This window comes from Hemiscyllium ocellatum, chromosome 6, assembly GCF_020745735.1.
Source record: "Hemiscyllium ocellatum isolate sHemOce1 chromosome 6, sHemOce1.pat.X.cur, whole genome shotgun sequence".
Classification (NCBI taxonomy): domain Eukaryota; kingdom Metazoa; phylum Chordata; class Chondrichthyes; order Orectolobiformes; family Hemiscylliidae; genus Hemiscyllium; species Hemiscyllium ocellatum.
In genome coordinates this window covers 52,903,438-52,924,108 of record NC_083406.1, presented here as the reverse complement: position 1 = coordinate 52,924,108, position 20,671 = coordinate 52,903,438, and the positions used below count along the sequence as shown (strand labels likewise).

General features: G+C 41.2%; 1 protein-coding gene across 2 annotated transcripts; it reads left to right on the top strand.

The window, feature by feature from the left end:
- Window positions 1-192: 192 nt before the first annotated feature.
- On the top strand, window positions 193-15,727 carry ankrd49 (ankyrin repeat domain 49). 2 transcript variants are annotated; one of them, XM_060825957.1, is made up of 3 exons: window positions 193-405; window positions 9,153-9,409; window positions 14,858-15,727. In XM_060825957.1, exons 2-3 carry the CDS (start codon window positions 9,206-9,208, stop codon window positions 15,320-15,322), a joined length of 669 nt encoding a protein of 222 aa, XP_060681940.1. In that variant the 5' UTR covers window positions 193-405; window positions 9,153-9,205; the 3' UTR covers window positions 15,323-15,727. The 2 variants fall into 2 exon arrangements, with proteins under 2 accessions (XP_060681940.1, XP_060681939.1); XM_060825956.1 differs by having other exon boundaries at window positions 9,098-9,409.
- The last annotated feature ends 4,944 nt before the right edge of the window (window positions 15,728-20,671 follow it).

The following is a 20,671-nucleotide window of genomic DNA, read 5'->3' as shown; positions in this document are numbered from 1 at the left end:
ATTGGCCAATCAAAATTACCGTCCAAACTGACCAATCAATGCTCCTAGACTTGACCGATCGAAAGCCGCCATCCCTGTTGGCCAATCGCCGCCCCAGAAACCGACCAATCAGTCACCGCTCCCGAGAACGACCAATCATGGTCCTCGGAGTTGATCAATCGTTTCGCCACCAGGAGGCGGAGGAACACATCTATTTAACCGAGGCGCGGTTCATGGCGTTGGTGGATGATTGTGTTTGTATTGGTGCTGTTGCCTTTTAATTTGGTTTTAGTGAACGATTGGAAACTGCGGAGTTCACGTGTTTGTGCACAATTTTCTGTCCATAATTGAAATTCCCTATTCCTCCGTACAGTTGAGTGGTTTGTGAGACTACTAATTAAGAGTCAGCAAGCCCGGGTTCCAGAGGTATGTAATAACATCTCTGAATAGGTTAATTAGAATTTTTTTTAATGCCTGTGGCTTGTTCTTAACCCATAGAGTATGGGTGATGCTGGTAAGGCCAACAAATAGTCTTAAAATTGGTGACTTATTAGTGCATTTTAGAAGGCACTTGACATTACCGTGGATCAGGAGTCACGAATAGGTATGGATGGGAAAACTTCCTCCTCGAGAGGACATTTTAATAATATTTACAATACTTGGTAACTGCCTCTGGAATGGTGATTTGTCAAAATATCTTCATTTCTCCGATCTATTAACTGAACGTAAATTCAACTAACTACTGTAGTTGGTTGGAGTTCCTGCCCTGCAATAGTAAAAAAAATTAAAATACAGATCATACTGAAAAAAAACAAATTGATGGTGAATCTCAAACCTGGTAGTGTTAGTGGAGACCAAAACAGTATTAATGTTTTGAGTAAAAAGTGAGGTCTGCAGCCCAAGATGTTTGCTGAAATGAAGAAGGTCAAATCCAACTAGAAATATTCAGATTCTGCCAGGCCAACTGTGTATCTTCAGTAGGTTTGTTTCTTGTTTCCTGTTGATTAATCCAGAGGGCCAGACTAATGGCATTAATACATTGCTATAGTGTCCTGTTAAAGAGTAAGGATTTTAATTTGATTTATTTATATTCATGTGCATTTTGTTATGCTAGTGTTGCTACTATATTAAAACAAAAATAAACTAAAATGTAGAATGTAAAAGCAGGAAAGTAGCGTTCAACTTTACAGTCTGAGTTCTCCATTGTGGGCCATGGATCTGGTGGCCAGACATGTTGTCCTTATTGCTCTGCTGCCACTAGAGTGAAAGTCGCTACTCTTCAGTGCCATCTTGAGACTACTGACTGAGTCCTTGATGGACCTTGCCTTACTGTATCAGTCTAAACTTGCTGCTGACTTGAGTCCACTTCAGGCTCGTGTCACTGATGTTACCTGGTCTTGCACTTGGCAAAAGCTGGTTGCTGCCACCCATTATATCTGTCAGATGCAGATGTTGCTGCAAAACCAAACACTCCTCTGCTGCAGCAGCTGAGTTGTATCTAGGACTGCCTCAGTGATGCAGAGTAGACCAGCAGGAGGTTGGAAGAAAACAGCAGGCCAGGCAGCATCAGGAGGTGGAGAAATTAATATTTTGGGTGTAACCCTGGTTTACTTTAGGAGCCCAAACCTTTCTCTGATGCAGCTGTTGTGAATTAGTGCTTCTGGGGCCCACCAGCTATCGCTGTGACTGAGCTTCTGAAGAAGTCAGGTTTTTTTTTAAAAAGGGGGGAGAAACAAAGAAAAACAACAGATGAGCTGTTGGCTTGAAGCCCTTTTCCACTTTCAATTTAGGTTATGGTTTTACAATGCCTGACAATATTAATTTCTCTTAAATGTATTTAGTGGGATGTGGGTATCACTAGCTGGCCAGAATTTATTGCCTGTCTCTAGGTGGTGTTGAAGGTGCTAGTGAGCTGCTACCTTGACCATTGTAGTCCATATATTGAAGGTTGATGCACAATGCCTTTTAAGAAGGGAATTCCAGGAATTTGTTTATTTCCATACTTAAATGTATGAAATCAAAATATCAAGCTACCATAGTGGGATTATTAGTCCAGTGACAGAATCACTATACTCCTACCCCTATCTAGCTGCCAGTGCTTGGTACTTTCCTTTATTGATCAGAATATTGAGTACAGGAGTTGGGAGGTCATGTTGCAGCTGTACAGGACATTGGACAGGCTACTGTTGGAATATTGCGTGCAATTCTGGTCTCTTTCCTATTGGAAAGATGTTCTGAAACTTGATAGGATTCAGAAAGGATTGACAAGGATGTTGCCAGGGTTGGAGGATTTGAGCTATAGGGAGAGGCTGAACAGGCTGGAGCTGCTTTCCCTGGAGTGTCGGAGGTTGAGGGGTGACCTTATAGAGGTTTACAAAATTGAGGGGCATGGATAGGGTGAATAAGCAAAGTGTTTTTTTCCCCTGGGCTCTGAGTCCAGAACTAGAGGGCATAGATTTAGGATGAGAGGGGAAAGATGAGACCTATGGGATAACTGTTGCCTGCAGAGGTGGTATGTGTATGGAATGAGCTGCCAGAGGAAGTGCTGGAGGCTGGTACAATTGCAACATTTCAGAGGCATTTGGATGGGAATATGAATAGGAAGGATTTGGAGGGATATGGACTGGGTGCTGGCAGGTAGGACTAGATTGGGTTGGAATATCTGGTCAGTGTGGATGGGTTGGACCAAAGAGTCTGTTTCCATGCTGTACATTTCTGGCTCTATAATACTATCAATCTTAAGATTACAACTGACTGGGATAGCACTCTGGAAATTGAGCCCTGCTATTTCCAGAGTGGTGACAGAAGTGAAGTCTCCTTGTCCGCTCCATTAATTGGGGGGTGACCCCCCCACTTTGCTTCCTGAACTCAATGGTCAGCTCTTTAGCTTTGACATGAAGGGAGAAATTTACTTTTGCAGCACCAAGTTTGTCTCTTTCCTGGATATTCTCTTGTCATTATTTGATATCCAGCTTACAATGGGAGGGTCATCAGTGAACTTGTAGATACAGTTGGGATGGAATTTTGACCACAATGTACAGTAGGGGGCTGAGTCAACAAGTTGAGGATTGTGTTGAAGGTGCTATTGCTTCTCCATTGAAATTGAGGATCCAGAGCAGAGACCTAGGTCTGAGTTTGGCAATTAGTTTGTTTGGGATTATAGTATTGAAAGCGGACCTGTAGTCAGTAAGTAGGAGCCTGACATATCCTTTTGTTGTGCAAGTGTTCCAGGGATGAATGTACGATTGGGGAAATAGTGTCTGCCATGGACCTATTGTGCAAGGGATCAAGGGAGTCCAGAGTTGATGTGAGCCATGACTAATTTCTTAAAGCACTCTGATTGAAGAGGCTGGAATATTTGCCTAGATTGGGCTAAAGTAAGAAATCTGCGGTGTAATGCTCATAATGGAAGTCAGTTTTATTAGAAGTTATCCAGCTGTGAAGAGTGAGGGGAGAATTGAAGTTAATTATTAGTAGCTGAGAACTTTGAATTTTCTTGGCAATGAAGTATCCACTTGGGGATCAGCAAAAATATAACCGTAGTGGGAGACTTCGCAAGTTTAGATAATGGACTTTCTTGCATCATTTGCAGTATGTTAGCTCCCAAATAGTCATTACACAACACTGCTTTTTGTTTTTTTTCTCTGTTTTTTGTTTAAAAACTGAAATCTTGAGTGATCTTGTCAGTCAGCCACTGGAAGTTCAAATATATACTTTTAAAAGTTACCTGGCTCTAGGGGATTTATCATATTTACATCATACCTTTAGTTGGGTGTCAGTGCATTGTTATCTTGGAGGAAGAGGCAACAATGCCAGAAATGCAGTAAGTGGTGACCTCACCTGAGCAACTTTACAAACCTCACAGGCAGTTGAATCATCTTTCCCTGATCTGTCTCTTTTAGATTTTAAATATTTGTAATTAGGATTGCATTAAATAGTTTCTAATTTCAGTCATTTGTATCTGATACAGCATCAAATCTTTTTAGAGCACTTTTTGAATGTGGAAAAATATTTCTTTCGATGCTTAAATGATAATTCAACACGGCTTTTTGTGAAGACTTTTTTTATTGATTTTGAGATTTGGGCATTGTTGGGTTATTGCCAGAGAGTCAGATGTACAGCATGGAAACAGACCCTTTGGTCCAACCTGTCAATGCTGACCAGATATCCCAACCCAATCTAGTCCCACTTGCCAGCACCTGGCCCATATCCCTCCAAACCCTTCTTATTCATATACCCATCCAAAGGCCTCTTAAATATTGCAATTGTACTAGCCTCCACCACATCCTCTAGCAGCTCATTCCATACATGTACCACCCTCTGCGTGAAATAGTTGCCCCTTGGGTGTCTCTCTTTTTTAAAATATATCTTTCCCCTCTCTCCCTAAACCTATGCCCCCTAGTTCTGGACTCCCGACCCCTGGGGAAAAGACTTTATCTGTTTATCCTATCCATGCCCCTCGTAATTTTGTAAACCGCCATAAGGTCACCCCTCAGTCTCCGAGGGAAAACAACCCCAGCCTGTTCAGCCTCCCTATAGCTCAATCCGTGTAAATCTTTTCAGAACCCTTTCAAGTTTCACAACATATTTCCGATAGGAAGGAGACCAGAATTGCATGTAATATTCCACAGTGGCCTAACCAATGTCCTGTACAGCCACAACATGACTTCCCAACTCCTGTACTCAATACTCTGACCAATAAGGGAAAGCATACCAAACGCCGCCTTCACGATCCTATCCACGTGCGACTCCACTTTCAAGGAGCTATGAACCTGCACTCCAAGGTCTTTGTTCAGCAACTCTCCCTAGGACATTACCATTAAGTGTATAAATCCTGCTACGATTTGCTTTCCCAAAATGCAGCATCTCACATTTATCTGAATTAAACTCCATGTGCCACTTCTCAGCTCATTGGCCCATCTGGTCCAGATCCTGTTGTAATGTGAGGTAACCTTCTTTGCTGTCCACTACACCTCCAATTTTGGTGTCACCTGCAAACTTACTAACTGTACTTTCTATGCTCACATCCAAATCATTCATGTAAATGACAAAAAGTAGAGGACCCAGCACCGATCCTCATGGCACTCCACTGGTCACAGGCCTCCAGTCTGAAAAACAACCCTCCACCACCACCACCCTCTGTCTTCTACCTTTGAGCCAGTTCTGTATCCAATGCTAATCAGTCTCCCATGGGCAACCTTGTCGAACGCGTTACTGAAGTCAATACAGATCACATCTACTGCTCTGCCCTCATCAATTTTAGTTACTCCTTCAAAAAACTCAATCAAGTTTGTGAGACATGATTTCCCACACACAAAGCCTTGTTCACCATCCCTAATCAGTCCTTGCCTTTCCAAGTACATGTACATCCTGTTCCTCAGGATTCCAACAACTTGCCCACCACTGAGGTCAAGCTCACCGGTCTATAGTTCCCTGTCTTGTCCTTACCGCCCTTAAACAGTGGCACCATGTTTGCCAACCTCCAGTCTTCCAGCACCTCTCCTGTGACTGTCGATGATATAAAATTTCAGCAAAATCACTTCTCTAGCTTCCTAGAGTTCTCGGTTACACCTGATCAGGTCCTGGGGATTTATCCACCTATAACTGTTTCAAGACATCCAGCACTTCCTCCTCTGTACTGGACATTTTGCAAGATGTCACCATCTGTTTCCCTGCAGTCTCTATCTTCCATATCCTTTTCTACAGTAAATACTGATGCAAAATATTCATTTAGTATCTCCCCCATTTTCTGTGGCTCCACACAAAGGCCACCTTGCTGATCTTTGAGGGGCCCTATTCTCCCGAGTTATCCTATTGTTCTTAATGTATTTTTAAAAACCCTTAGAATTAAGGAAAATCCGATTTGCCAATGCTATCTCATGTCTCCTTTTTGCCCTCCTGATTTCCCTCTTAAGTATACTCCTATTCCTTTATACTCTTCTAAGGATTCACTCGATCTATCCTGTCTATACCTCACATGCTTTCTTCTTTTTCTTAACCAAACCCTCAATTTCTTTAGTCATCCAGCATTCCCTATACCGACCAGCCTTCTCTTTCACCCTGACAGGAATATACTTTCTCTGGATTCTTGTTATCTCATTTCTGAAGGCTTCCCATTTTCCAATTGTCCCCTTACCTGCGAATATATGTCTCCAATCAGCTTTTGAAAGTTCTTGCCTAATACCATCAAAATTGGCCTTTCCCCAATTTAAAACTTCAACTTTTAGATCTGGTCTACCCTCTTCCATCACCATTTTTAAAATGAATAGAATTATGGACGCTGGCTCCCCCATTGACACCTCAGTCACCTGTCCTGCCTTATTTCCCAAGAGTAGGTCAAGTTTTGCACCTTCTCTAGGTACATCTTACATACTGAATCAGAAAATTGTCTTGTACACACTTAAGAAATTCCTCTCCATCTAAACCTTTAACACTATGGCAGTCCCAGTTGATGTTTGGAAAATTAAAATCCCCTAACATAATTACCCTATTATTCTTACAGATAGCTGAGATCTCCTTTAGAAGTTTTGTTTCTCAATTTCCCTCTGACTATAGGGACGGTCTATAATACAATCCCAATAAGGTGATCATCCCTTTCTTTTTTTTCAGTTCTCTGGATGCATTTCCAGAAATATCCTCCCTCAGCACAGCTGTAATGCTATCCCTTATCAAAAATGCCACTTCCCCCTTCTCTTGCCTCCCTTTCTATCCTTCCTGTAGCATTTGTATCCTGGAACATTAAGCTGCCAGTCCTGGCCATCCCTGAGTCATGTTTCTGAAATTGCTATGATATCCCAGTCCCATATTCCTAACCGTGCCCTGAATTCATCTGCCTTCCCTGTTGGGCCCCTTGTGTTGAAATAAGTGCAGTTTAATTTTATTAGTCCTACCTTGTCCCTGCCTGCCCTGACTGTTTGACTCACTTCTGTTCTCAGCTATACCCGTCTCAGATTGATCTCTTTCCCCACTGTTTCCTGGGACCCCCCCCTCCTGGCTGCCACCTTACCAGTTTAAATCCTCCCAAGCAGTTCGAGCAAATTTCCCTGCCAGTATATTAGTCCCCTTCCGATTTAGGTGTAATCCGTCTTTCTTGTACAGGTCACTTCTACCCCAAAAGAGATTCCAATGATCCAAAGATGAATCCAGATATTACTACCCTTGAGGACCTTTTTAAATTTCTGCCTAATTCTGTGATCTCCCTTCAGAATCTCAAACCTTTACCCTTCCTATGTCGTTGGTTTCAATGTTAACAATGACCTCCTGCTGGCGCCTCTCCCCATGAGAACATTCTGCACCCTCTCCGAGACTTCCTTGATCCTGGTACCAGGGAAACAACACACCATTCTGCTTTTTCTCTACTGGTCACAGAAATGTCGTTTTGTACCTCGGGCTACAGAATCCCCTAACACGATTGATCTCTTGGAAGCTGACGTACCCCTTGTTGCATTAGAGCCAGTCTCAACACTAGAAACTTAGCTGTCCGTGTTATGATCCCCTGAGTATCCATCAACGCCTACATTTTCCAAACAGCATATCTGTTTGAAATGGGCATATCCACAAAAGACTCCTGCATTGGTTGCTTACCCTACTTGCCCCTCCTGGAGTCAACCCATCCATGTGACTGTATCTGAGACTCTTTCTCTCCTCCACCCCCCCCCCCCCCCACCCCCACCCCCGTAACTGCCATCCATTACACACTGTTGCAGTTGCAAATTCCTTGTTGCTTCTATCTGTCTCTCCAACTGATCTACTCAATCTGATAAGATTCGCATCCAACAGTATTTATGGCAGATATAATCTGCAGGAACCCTTAAACTCTCTTTAAACTCCCACATCTGACAAGAAGCACATATCACTGCAAAGACCATTTTTGCTCCTTCACAATCGACAGACCCAAAAAATAACACCGTCTTATTCCTCTACAAACACTGCCCCACGTTAAATTAATAGCTGTGGCTGATATTTTAAGTTTAATCAAGAGACTTCTCTCCAAAAACACACAATCAAGAAAGAACCCACTGTACTCACTAATACAGCCTTTCTCTTGGACAGACTTAAAACATCAATTAACTTATCTGATTCTGTGCTATGAACTTTGGTCAACAGTTCCTCCAAGATTAGTTGTGAAATTCACTGTTTGTTTGTTTGTTTGTTAATTTTCCCAGTAATCCTTATTGCCCCCAAAGGTGCTAGTGAACTGACTACTTGAACTGCTGCTGTCTTTGGACATTAAGTACACCTATAATCCCTGTTATGGAGGGAATTCCAGGATTTTGACCCATGATCTTTTGAAGGAACGATAATATATAATTCCATGTTAAGTCTGTCTGTCTGTAGCTTGATGTTCCCATGCATCTGCTACCTTTGTCCTTCTAGATAGTAAAGATTCTGGACTTGGAAATTGCTTATGTACTGTTCTCTTAACCCTTCACATCAGAGTTTTGACTCTGATTTCCCCCTTTTTTTTTAAAATGCTTAAATCCTAATTGGTCTGTCTTCATTGTGTCTCATAATATTTGTAATTAGAGTTTGATGTTCCACTGAGGGAGTGCTTTTGTGAATAGATATTACCAGTTTTCTTCCCTCTCTATTGAAGATTAACAGCAGCAACTTAATGATCAGGAGATTAGAATCCAATGCTTTATAGGTTTTCCTATGAGGAAAACTGTTTACTTGTACAAAATGTCAAATATTTTATTAATAATCTTCTCTTTCCTTAAGAAATTATAATATTAAGACCATTTACAAGACTTGCTACCAAGGAGAGAAGCTAATATTCAGCATGCCATATTTTTTAGTCTTTCTTTCAGGACCCAGAGACAATTTTTTTTCCCACTTGTTCCTGCATGTAAAGGTCCATCAATCTGTCTGGGTTGCTACCTACTTTTTCTTTCATTCTTTTCTGTGAAGTAAGATAGACACCAAAATTGTTTTTTATTTAGCTAAAATAGATTTTCTACAGCCTTAAAGTACATGACATGAGTTCACAAATGGGTGTAAGGAAATGGATTTGGAGGCAATATTGCCTGTGGCTATTAGTACACAGCAGATCTTGTTGAAAGTGAATTAATATTTTCAGGCTAAGTTGCCATAATTATCCTAACTAATTCCATTTCAGAAGATGAATGGACAAGAGAGAAATAATACCAAAGTGTTTCTTGCAAAACCTTCAGGAGAAAATCTCTCATCTGGAGAAAGTTCAAATTTGGTGCCTACCACTGAAGGAATGACAGACTTTCCAGATTACTTCAATCAATTTGATCTATTAGAGACACATAGACATCTGATACCTATGGGGACACAAAGCATGTGGCCTGGAGAATCAGAGGAGGAAGATGAGACTGAAAGTGATTCGGATTTTAAAAAGAAAGAGATGGACTTGGAAAATGATCCAGCAAGTCTGTTACTCTGGGCATCTCAGAAAAATCAGGTAGGTCCTAGAGACAACTGTGCATGGAGATATTTAACCCCAAAATAAGGTGGGATTTGATCAGGTGAGGAATTTAATCTCAAAGACCAGATCCCAAACCACACCTACCTCCCTTGCTCATCTGACTTTAATTGAGGTAGGGTATCCCAAGCATTTGGGTTAGCACTTTAACTAATGAAGTTGCAAGCTTTATTCAGCATTTCATATTTAATTATGATTGGCCAGATTTCTAGAGCCAGATACTGGTTGTCACACTGATCTAAATTGCACTTGTTCCACAGTGAGAGTCTTTACTCCTATGCCTGGATGTAGCATGTATATTTGGGGGAAAATGCTGTGATTGCCTCCCTTCTTCCTCCCACACCCCAGCGTGGGATTGCAAAAGTAGAGACAGAAGCACTTGCAGACACTTTCAACAAAGGACCAACCGAATGATACATCCCATTATCCCAAGATGTCAGTGTCAAGCATTTCAGTTTACAGCCAATTCCATTTGCTCATTATGATATCGAAATGGTTGAGCACATTGTCTTCCCTTGATATTCCACTCATGTTGTCACTGAATGTACCATCACTAATGTCCTGGGAGAACAATTGACCAGAAGCATAACTGGACCAATCACTAAACAATATTTCAGAATCAAATTTCCAGCATCTGCAGTTCTTTTTACATGAATACTATGCCTGCAAGAACAAGTTAGTGGTTTGATGTTTTGTGGTGAGTGGTGCACTTAGCTTCTGAAAATGTTTCCAATATCAACAAAGCACCAGTCACGAATGTGATTAGAATACTCTTGCCCAGGTAAGTGCAACTCAACACACTCAAACAGCTCTGCAGCATCCTTCACAGATCAGCTCACTTGATCAGAGCCCTAATCCATCAGTATAAACAGTGTGTTGCAATGTGTACTATTTAAAAGATGTACTGAATCAACAATTTTTGTTGACAGCACTTCCCAAGCTATTAAGTTCTATCACCTAATGAACAAGGCAGAAGTAGTATGGGAAGACTGGCAATTGCATGTTCCCTTAAGTTTCTAAGTTTGATGTCTATCCCTATTTCTTCTCCATCATAAGCTCTGATCCTGAAACTCCTGCCAGCACTGGGTATATCTCGACCACATGGACCAGGCAGAAATTCAAGAAGGCAACTCACTATCTGACCTTGCCCAGTGCAGTTAAGGCTGGGTAATAAATTCTGCACTGTCAATTTTGCGTACATTCCATGAATTTAAAAACTCCTTCCTGCACAACCCAAATAGCTGTCAGTGAGGCCTCTTCTAACCTAGGGACCAGCACTTAGATGCATGTCTTCCAGTATCAGGCTCCTCAAAGATGCTTGCCATCCAGCTGGAGGCTGTCTCTTCATCTCAGGCTCTAGATTTGAGAACCAATTGACATCATTCACCTACCAAAGCATGTAGGGTACCCTGCCTTCTAGATCTCCAAGCCTGTCTAAAGCTGTGCAAACGTTTGAAATCAGTATCCATGAGAAAATATCTGGGAGATTTGTAAGCAGATCTCTTTCCATTACACACACACGTTTATCCGGGACACTACAAATGTAACATGATAGCAAGACTATACCTAGATATGAAGTGATTCTGCCCAAAATATCGTTTTTTTTTTTTCCCCCCCTCCCTCCCGCTGTGCTTTGGCAGTGCCACAATTTCTTGGCTCTGATCTCCAGCATCTGCAGTGCTCACTTTCTCCTAGAACTGAAAACTTCAAGCCGTCATTACCATTCTCATTTAAATGTTCTATTAACTGTTTATTCAAATGACTACAATTTCAAAAATTATATCTTTAAACACTTGTAATAGATCCTTGCTGTCTTACAGGGTAAATGCACAAAGGTGAGTTATAGCTGAAAATGTGTTGCTGGTTAAAGCACAGCAGGTTAGGCAGCATCCTAGGAACAGGAAATTCGACGTTTCGGGCTAGAGCCCTTCATCAGGAACCATAGCCTAGGAATAGTTTGTCTTCGCAGCTGATTGACATGAGTTCAGATTTTGCTGCAGCAGTGCAATTAAATGTAGCAGCCCTGTTTGGCCTCTGCTTTTCAGTTCAAAAAGATTTTTATCATCCAGTATCCTTTCTAGGAGACTGATGTATAATTTATTAAGGATTGGACTTTGACATAACATCAGCAGAATAGTATGCAATATCCATTGCAGAAGAATTTATACACAGTTCTCCAATCTCTTAACATTTGTGGAAGATCAGAAACTACCCTGGTAATTTTCTACTGAAATGTCACTCCATTCCTCCTCTTGGAAGATATCATAGGACTGAGCATCAATGGAATGTACTTCAGCATGTCACCACATTACATTAAGAAGCAAAGAGGAAAAGATGTTTGCTTTGCAAAAAATTCATTTAATCCAAGTAAACAATAGCTTACCTCTACAACACTGTTGAAACATTGCTATTGCTTTTGCCCTAAATTTCACGGTCATAGCTTGCTCTCACTATGATTATTCAAATGCATAAATTCACTTAATCGCTTCTAAAAAAAGCTGTATGACATAGTTTACTAAATTGACCTTTTTATGTTTAGCTATTGAAATCTTATTTGATATGTTGACAGATAGCATTTATTCCTTAGAGCAGACTGTTTACTTGTATTTTGACTATTAGAACAAAATACAGATATAATTTGTCTTGGTTCTTTATTGTGCTTTACTGTACAGCCACTTCTTGGGCATGGTGAAACAATCTAAAGTTGTTAGAAATGCTTTTCTAACATCTTTCCCATTTTGGAGGGAGAAGATGTGCAATAAAGGAGAGAACCACAGTTGTGAATGTGGAGAATAAAGATTGCAAAGTAGTACTTGCCCTCCTTTTTTGAGCTTATCTTCGATCCAATATTGTTCTGTGGCCCTAATCAGGTTGCTCTTCCACACTCATTTAGAATCCTAGAATAGAATCACTGCAATGCCAATGATCATACAACAACATCAACTATTTATCCCAATCTGGCCTAGTCCCATTTTACTAGCATTTGGCCCATATCGCACTTTATCCCTTCCTTTTCATTGACCCATCCAGATGTCTTTTAAGTGTTTATAACTTGTACCTGTTTCCACCATTTCCCCTGTCGACTCATTACACACACACCTCCCCCTCTGTGTGGAAGTTACTCCTCTGGTCCTTTTTTTTTAATTTGAATCTGAATTCTCACCCTAAACTTATGCCCTCTACTTTTTGGACGGTTCCATCCTAGGAAAAAAATCTTGGCTATTCGCCCTACCCATGCCCATTATGACTTTTATAAACCTCTCAGCTCACCCCTTAGTCTCTGACTCTCCAGCAAAAATAGCCTCCACCTACTCAGCTTCTCCCTGTAATTGAAACTCTCCAGTCCCAGCAGCAATCCTTTTAAATCTCTTAGGTTTAACAACAACTTACATAGAAGGATGACCAGAATTGTACACCATATTCTCCATGTTCTGAGGCCATTTGGCCCATCAAGGGTGCACTGACCTACTGAAGTGTATCCAATCCAGATACCACCCCCCACCAAAAAACAATCCCTGTAGCCCCACAATTACCACAGCTAATCAAGCCAACCTGGACACTGGAGCAATTTAGCGTGGCCAATCCACCTAACCCACATGTTTAGTCGGTGCAAAGCACCTGATTGAAACATCTGCAAATGCAGGGGAAAATGTAAACTCCATATAGACCATTGCCTGAGGTTAGGGTCCCTGGTGCTGAGGCAACAGTGCTAACCACTATGGTACTGAGCTGCCCACTACTTCTGTTCTACTTTTCATATTAAATTTTGTTCTGGCTCCTTTTTTTTTCAATTCTTTAAAAATGTTTTTTCCAAATAGTTTATAATTGTTTATGCCTCCTTGGCTTTGTGATTAAAAGATTACAATTTACATTTTCTAAACAAAGGTTGTTTCTCTTCTCCAATTGACAATCATTAGTCTCTACCCATTTTCCATTATCTTGGCAACCAGTGGAGACAGTATTTAACTATTAACCCTCTGTATCTTATCATTTTAAGAATTTTTTATTTTGACCATATACAACTTCAAAATAGAAACAGGAGGATGCCATTTGGCCCTTTGAGACTGGTCTGCCATTTATTATGATCATGGCTGATTGTTCAACTCATTAGCCTAATCTTGCTTTCTCCCCATTCACCCAAAGTGCTATAACTAACTTCCTTTTGAATACATTCAACATTTTGGCATCCATATTTCTGCAGTAATGAATTCCATAGGCTTGCCACTTCTTTTTAGGTTAAGGAATGTCTCATCTCCATCCTAAATGGTCTATCCAGAGTCCTCAGTGACCCCTGGTTCTGGAGACACCCACTATTAGGAATATCCTCCCTGTCTCATCCTGTTAGAATTTTAAATGAGATACCCCCCCCACCTTACTCGTCTGAACTCCAGTGAAAACAATCCTAACTTAGTCAATAGGTAAGTCCATAATAAGTCCTACCATCTCCAAAATCCGTCTGGTAAACCTTCAGACTCTAGAGCAAACACATCCTTTCTCCATAAGGAGACTAAAACTACATGTGATGTTACACACCATATTCTAGGTGTTAATCTCTTCAGTGCTTGTGAAACACATTGGGACTTACTGAGGATGTGATAAGGTAGCATGCAGATTTAAGATTTTTTTTGTTCATTCTTAAATTTTCCTGCTTTAGGCTTTAAAAATATTGAATACAATTTTCAAGCCTTTCTAACTTTCTCAAACACATTTTTTTTTTTAGTGAAATTTCAATATTAATCCTTTTTTCTATATACTGTTGATGCCCCAAATGACATGACATTAGCTGTGGTTAAACCAATATGTACAAATTCAGTGTTACTGCTTTATTTTATTTGACTGTCCTTTGAATTAAACAGGATTGTCTTCCATTTAATGGGCTTTTAATTCTAGGTTATATCCACACTTCTGGAGCTACCAGTTTTTCTATTTTAAGATGTTACTATTTCCAAAATGTGGTTCTATAACCCAGTGTTCCCTGCTTCATATTTCTTGAGTGAACTTTCTCTTCCACATCCCATCCAATTATTTTCTTCAGTAATCTACATGATTTCTTAGTTTACCACTCTCTCTACTATTTCCTTTTGTGTTATCAATCAAACTTGTATAAATACCACATGATGTCTCAGGGCAAACCCTCAATGATGTAATGTCAATCTGAAATTCAGTAAGTGTTGGAGGCCTAATTCTAATTAATTTTTTCCTGATTTTAACTTATTGCCATTTTTTGCAGCAAGAGTAATTTAGTAATGATTAAGTGTTTCTATTCAAAAATGCATTAAGCAGTTGTCATCACCAAGCTGTCAATATTTCCACATGTGCAAGATGATCTCAATTTTCAAAGATGAAGGAAGAAATAAAACAGCACTCAATGTGTTTAAATGTGCAAGAACAAATATATTAAAATTAGTTTTCTTATTTTAATTGTAGGTTTCAATAGTGAGCAGACTTCTCTCTGAAAATCCCAGTCTGGTGAATGTTAAAGATGATGACGACTACACACCACTACATAGGGCTGCCTATAGTGATCATATAGAGGTGGTTCGTGAGCTGATAGCTCATGGAGCTGATGTGCATGCTCGCACTATCGATGGCTGGACACCTTTGCACAGTGCTTGTAAATGGAACAATGCAACAATAGCCTCGTTTCTTCTACAGCATGATGCAGATATCAATGCCCAAACAAATGGTTTGCAGACTGCATTGCATCTTGCTTCAGGAAGTAAAGACACAAAGGAAACAATTGAATTGTTGTTAATGAATCGCTATCTCAATTCAGACCTAAAAAATAACTTGGGTGAGACAGCGTATGATGTTGCACGGAGAACGAGTATTTACTATTGCCTCTTTGAAATTACAGAACACTGCACAAATTCTGTACCTGAGCCTCAATGATCTAGTTTAATGTAGATTTGTAAGTTGTATCATTCACCTGAACATCAGAACAGATGTCTATTAATGGCCAAGAAACCTATTTGATTCAGAAATTAGGATCTATTTTGAAGCTTGAAGCAGTGTTTGTTTTTTTATATTTATACTAATGTGTTATCACTTTAGAAAGTGTCTTTGCAGTGTAAGAATGCAAATGTCCTCTTTCAATGTTTGCATCCCCTTTGTGATGGGTTGAGAAAACTGCAACTGGTTGTCTTGAGACACTAAGCTGAAATCCTGTTTGCTGTTTCAGGTGGACATGAAGCATCACATCACTATCTCCGTAAGAGAGCGCTACTGTATTCAACATGACTGTATTATCTGGTCATAGTCACATTGCTGTTTTAAAGGATTGTAATGTGCATAAAATGGTATTTCAAAAGTACTTAATTGACAAAAGCATTTTGTGACCTGTTTGTGAAAGGCATCACCTAAATGTAAAACTTAAATTTTACAATCTTACTCCATTTCCCAGAGCTGGAGGATAGAGAAAGCTGAGTTAATCAGGAAAGTGCAATTAAGATCCAGGTAAGCTGATCAGACTTAATGGAGAAGGCTCAAGGACTAAATGGCTTATGCCTGCTTCTTGTTCTTATTATTTCCTAAGTGACTGTAAGAGTTGCTGATGTGGGAACTAGAAAATGTTACCAAAGGTGCTCTTTCAAAATCGCGTTTGCCATACTGACCATTGACCACCTCCAGGTAGATGGAATGGTTTTGAAGTATTGTCAGTATTGCAATGTAGGGAACTTGAATGTTAACAGCTAATTTTTAATCACATTTGTCCTTTCCTTAATAAGGAAGGTTAGTTTAAAAATGTTGTACTATTTATGCTTTTGAGATGTAGTTATTGTAGATTTTCCAAACCATTTTTAAGTGTCATTCTATTTTTTAAAAAAGTGAACTTATGACTAGATATCAGAGTGAATGACAACAAAGTTAATGTAACACTATACCTCAACACCAGAACCCCAAAACATTTCTGCTGAAAAACATAGCTGGAAAATTGTCTCAAGTCAAAATAGAGTGCCAGAGGCTTTTTAAAATTATTCAGAGAAATCTCCATTTAAGACAAGTGACCAGGAATGATGACTCTCAAACAATCTGTGGATTTTTTTCTGTCAAGGGTGTTTTCTAGACACAGACAGACAGACAGTCAGTCACCCTTCAGAATCCCTACCGTTTCCCATCCTCTGTTGGCTCCGATGTGGACAATGATCTCTCGCTGGCCCCTATCCCGAGTGAGAACATTCTGCACCCTCTGAGACATCCTTGATCCTTGGATGCGAGCATAAGAGGTACAGTTAGTAAGTTTGCAGATGACACCAAATTTGGAAGTAAAGTGAACAGCGAAGAGTTACCTCTGATTACAACAGGATCTGGACTAGATGGGCCAATGGACTGAGAAGTGGCACATGGAGTTTTTAATTCAGATAAATGCGAGGTGCTGCATTTTGGGAAAACAAATCTTAGGACTTAATGGTAAGTTCCTAGGGAGTGTTGCTGAACAAAGAGACCTTGGAGTGCAGGTTCATAGCTCCTTGAAAGTGGAGTCGCAGGTAGGCAGGATAGTGAACATAGAACATAGAAGGATACAGCGCAGTACAGGCCCTTCGGCCCTCGATGTTGCGCCGACCGAATCCTACCTAACCTATACTAGCCCAATAACTTCCAAATGCCTATCCAATGCCCGCTTAAATGACCATAAAGAAGGAGAGTTCACCACTGATACGGGCAGGGCATTCCATGAACTCACAACCCGCTGTGTGAAGAATCTACCCCTAACATCTGTCCTATACCTACCACCCCTTAATTTAAAGCTATGTCCCCTAGTAACACCTGACTCCATTAGCGGTAAAAGGTTCTTAGTATCTACCCTATCTAAACCCCTAATCATCTTATACACTTCTATCAGATCTCCCCTAAACCTTCTCTTCTCCAATGAGAACAGCCCCAAGTGCCTCAGCCTTTCCTCATAAGATTTTCCTACCATTCCAGGCAACATCCTGGTAAACCTCCTCTGCACTCGTTCTAAAGCTTCCACATCCTTCCTATAGTATGGCGACCAAAACTGCACACAATACTCCAGATGAGGCCGCACCAGAGTCTTATACAACTGCAACATGACCTCAGGACTCCGGAACTCAATTCCTCTGCCAATAAAGCCCAGTACACCATATGCCTTCCTCACGGCACTATTTACCTGGGTGGCAACTTTCAGAGATCTGTGTACATGGACACCAAGATCCCTCTGCTCATCCACACTACCAAGTAGCCTACCATTAGCCCAGTAATCCATCATCTTGTTATTCCTACCAAAGTGAACGACTTCGCACTTAGCTACATTGAATTCCATTTGCCACATTTCCGCCCAGCTCTGCAACTTATCTATATCCCGCTGTAACCTACCACTTCCTTCCTCACTATCCACAACTCCACTGACTTTTGTGTCATCCGCAAACTTGCTTACCCAGCTTTCAAGTCCTTCCTCTAGATCATTTATAAAGATAACAAAAAGCAATGGTCCCAAAACAGATCCTTGTGGTACACCGCTAGTAACTGCGCTCCAAGATGAACATAATCCATCAACTACTACCCTCTGTCTCCTTCCAGCCAGCCAATTCCTAATCCAAACCTCTAATGTATCCTCAATGCCATACCTCCGAAGTTTTAGCATTAGCCTACCATGGGGAACCTTATCGAACGCCTTACTAAAATCCATATACACAACATCTACTGCTTTACCCTCATCCACTTCCTTGGTCACCTTCTCAAAGAACTCAATAAGGTTTGTGAGGCACGACCTGCCCTTCACAAAACCATGCTGGCTATCCCTGATCACGTTATTCCTACCCAGATGTTCATAAATCTTATCCCTTACCATTCTCTCTAAGACTTTGCCCACCACTGAAGTCAGACTCACTGGCCTATAGTTGCTAGGGCTATCCCTACTCCCTTTCTTGAACAATGGGACCACATTCGCTATCCTCCAGTCCTCTGGTACTATTCCTGTTGACAACGACGACATAAAAATCCAGGCCAATGGCTCTGCTATCTCCTCCCTAGCTTCCCATAGGATCCTGGGGTAAATGCCATCAGGCCCAGGAGACTTATCTATATTCATCCTTTCCAATATTCCCAAAACCTCTTCCCTGCATATTTCCAGGGCATCCATTCTAATTATTTGTGATTCCATATTCACATCAGCAACAGTGTCCTGTTCCTGAGTGAATACTGATGAAAAGTACTGATTTAATGTCTCTCCAATCTCCTCCGCCTCCACACACAACTTCCCACTACTATCCTTGACTGGACCGATACCTACCCTAGTCATCCTTTTATTCTTGACATACCTATAGAAAGCCTTTGGGTTTTCCCTAATCCTACCAGCTAAAGACTTTTCATGTCCCCTTCTCGCTTCTCTTAGCTCCCTCTTTAGCTCCTCCCTGGCTACCTTATAACTCTCAATCGCCCCTACTGAACCTTCACGCCTCATCTTTACATATGCCGCCTTCTTCCCTTTCACAAGGGACTCCAATTCCTTACTAAACCACGGCTGCCTCACAAGGCCCTTTACACCATGCCTGACTGGTACATACCTATCGAGGACACGCAGTAGCTGCTCCTTGAACACTCCCCACATCTCATTAGTGTTCTTCTCTTGAAGCCTGTTTTTCCAATCCACACATCCTAAGTCATGCCTCACTGCATCATAATTTCCCTGCCCCCAGCTATAGCTCTTGCCCTGCGGCGCACGATTATCCCTCTCCATCACTAAAGTAAAAGTCACCGAGTTGTGGTCACTGTCCCCGAAGTGCTCACCTACCTCCAAGTCTAACACCTGGCCTGGTTCATTACCTAGAACCAAATCCAATATAGCCTCCCCTCTTGTTGGCCTGTCGACATATTGTGTCAGGAAACCCTCCTGCACACATTGTACAAACACCGACCCATCTAATGAACTCGAGCTATAGCTCTCCCAGTCAATATCTGGGAAGTTAAAGTCCCCCATAACAACCACCCTGCTACCTTCACTCTTTTCCTGAATCATCCTCGCAATATTATCCTCTACTTCTCTAGGACTATTAGGAGGCCTGTAGAAAACACCTAGCAGGGTGACCTCACCTTTCCTATTTCTAACCTCAGCCCAAACTACCTCAGGTGGCAAGTCCTCTTCCATCGTCCATTCCACTGCTGTGATACTGTCTTTGACAAGTAATGCCACGCCTCCCCCTTTTTTACCCCCATGTCTGATCCTACTAAAACATTTGAACCCTGGAACGTGCAACAGCCATTCTTGTCCCTGTTCTACCCACGTCTCTGTAATGGCCACAACATCGAAGTCCCAGGTACCAACCCACGCTGCAAGTTCACCTACCTTATTCCTTATACTTCTGGCATTGAAGTATACACACTTCAGGTGTTTAGTGTGCTTTCCTTTATTGATCAGAGTATTGAATACAGGAGTTGGGAGGTCATGTTGCGGCTGTACAGGACGTTGGTTAGGCCATTGTTGGAATATTGCGTGCAATTCTAGTCTCCTTCCTATCGGAAAAATGTTATGAAATTTGAAAGGGTTCAAAAAAGATTTACAAGGATGTTGCCAGAGTTGGAGGATTTGAGCTATAGGGAGAGGCTGAACAGGCTAGGGCTGTTTTCCCTGGAGCATCAGAGGCTGAAAGGTGTCCTTTGTAGAGGTTTACAAAATTGAGGGGCATGGATGGGATAAATAGGCAAAGTTTTTTTTTCTCTCCCCTAAGGTCAGGGAGTCCAGAACTAGAAGGCATAGGTTTAGGGTGAGAGGGGAAAGATATGAGACCTAAGGGACAACATTTTCAGAGGGTGGCATGTGTATGGCATGAGCTGCCAGAGGAAGTGGTGGAGGCTGGTACAATTGCAACACTTCAGAGGCATTTGGATGGGTATATGAATAGGAAGGGTTTGGAGGGATATGGGCCGGGTGCTGGCAGGTAGGACTAGATTCCAGATTGGGATAGCTGGTTGGCATGGACGAGTTGGACCGAAGGGTCTGTTTCCATGCTGTAAATCTGACTCTAACTCTAAGCAAGTCTAATTTAACAATTTTATATGCAATTTCTATGTTTACAACAGTACTGAATACAACGTAGTTTCACTGTTGTCTGTCTTAAATTAGTCTGAGCCACAAAAGGTAACATCTTTTTGCAGTGTTAAACCTATCTCTCTAGATGGTAATTGAGGCTCTGAGCAATTTCAACCTATACTTTTCTATTGATTATGACTCTGGCTCCATCCCTGAAAAGACTTTAACTATTATTCTGGCACATACTGGAT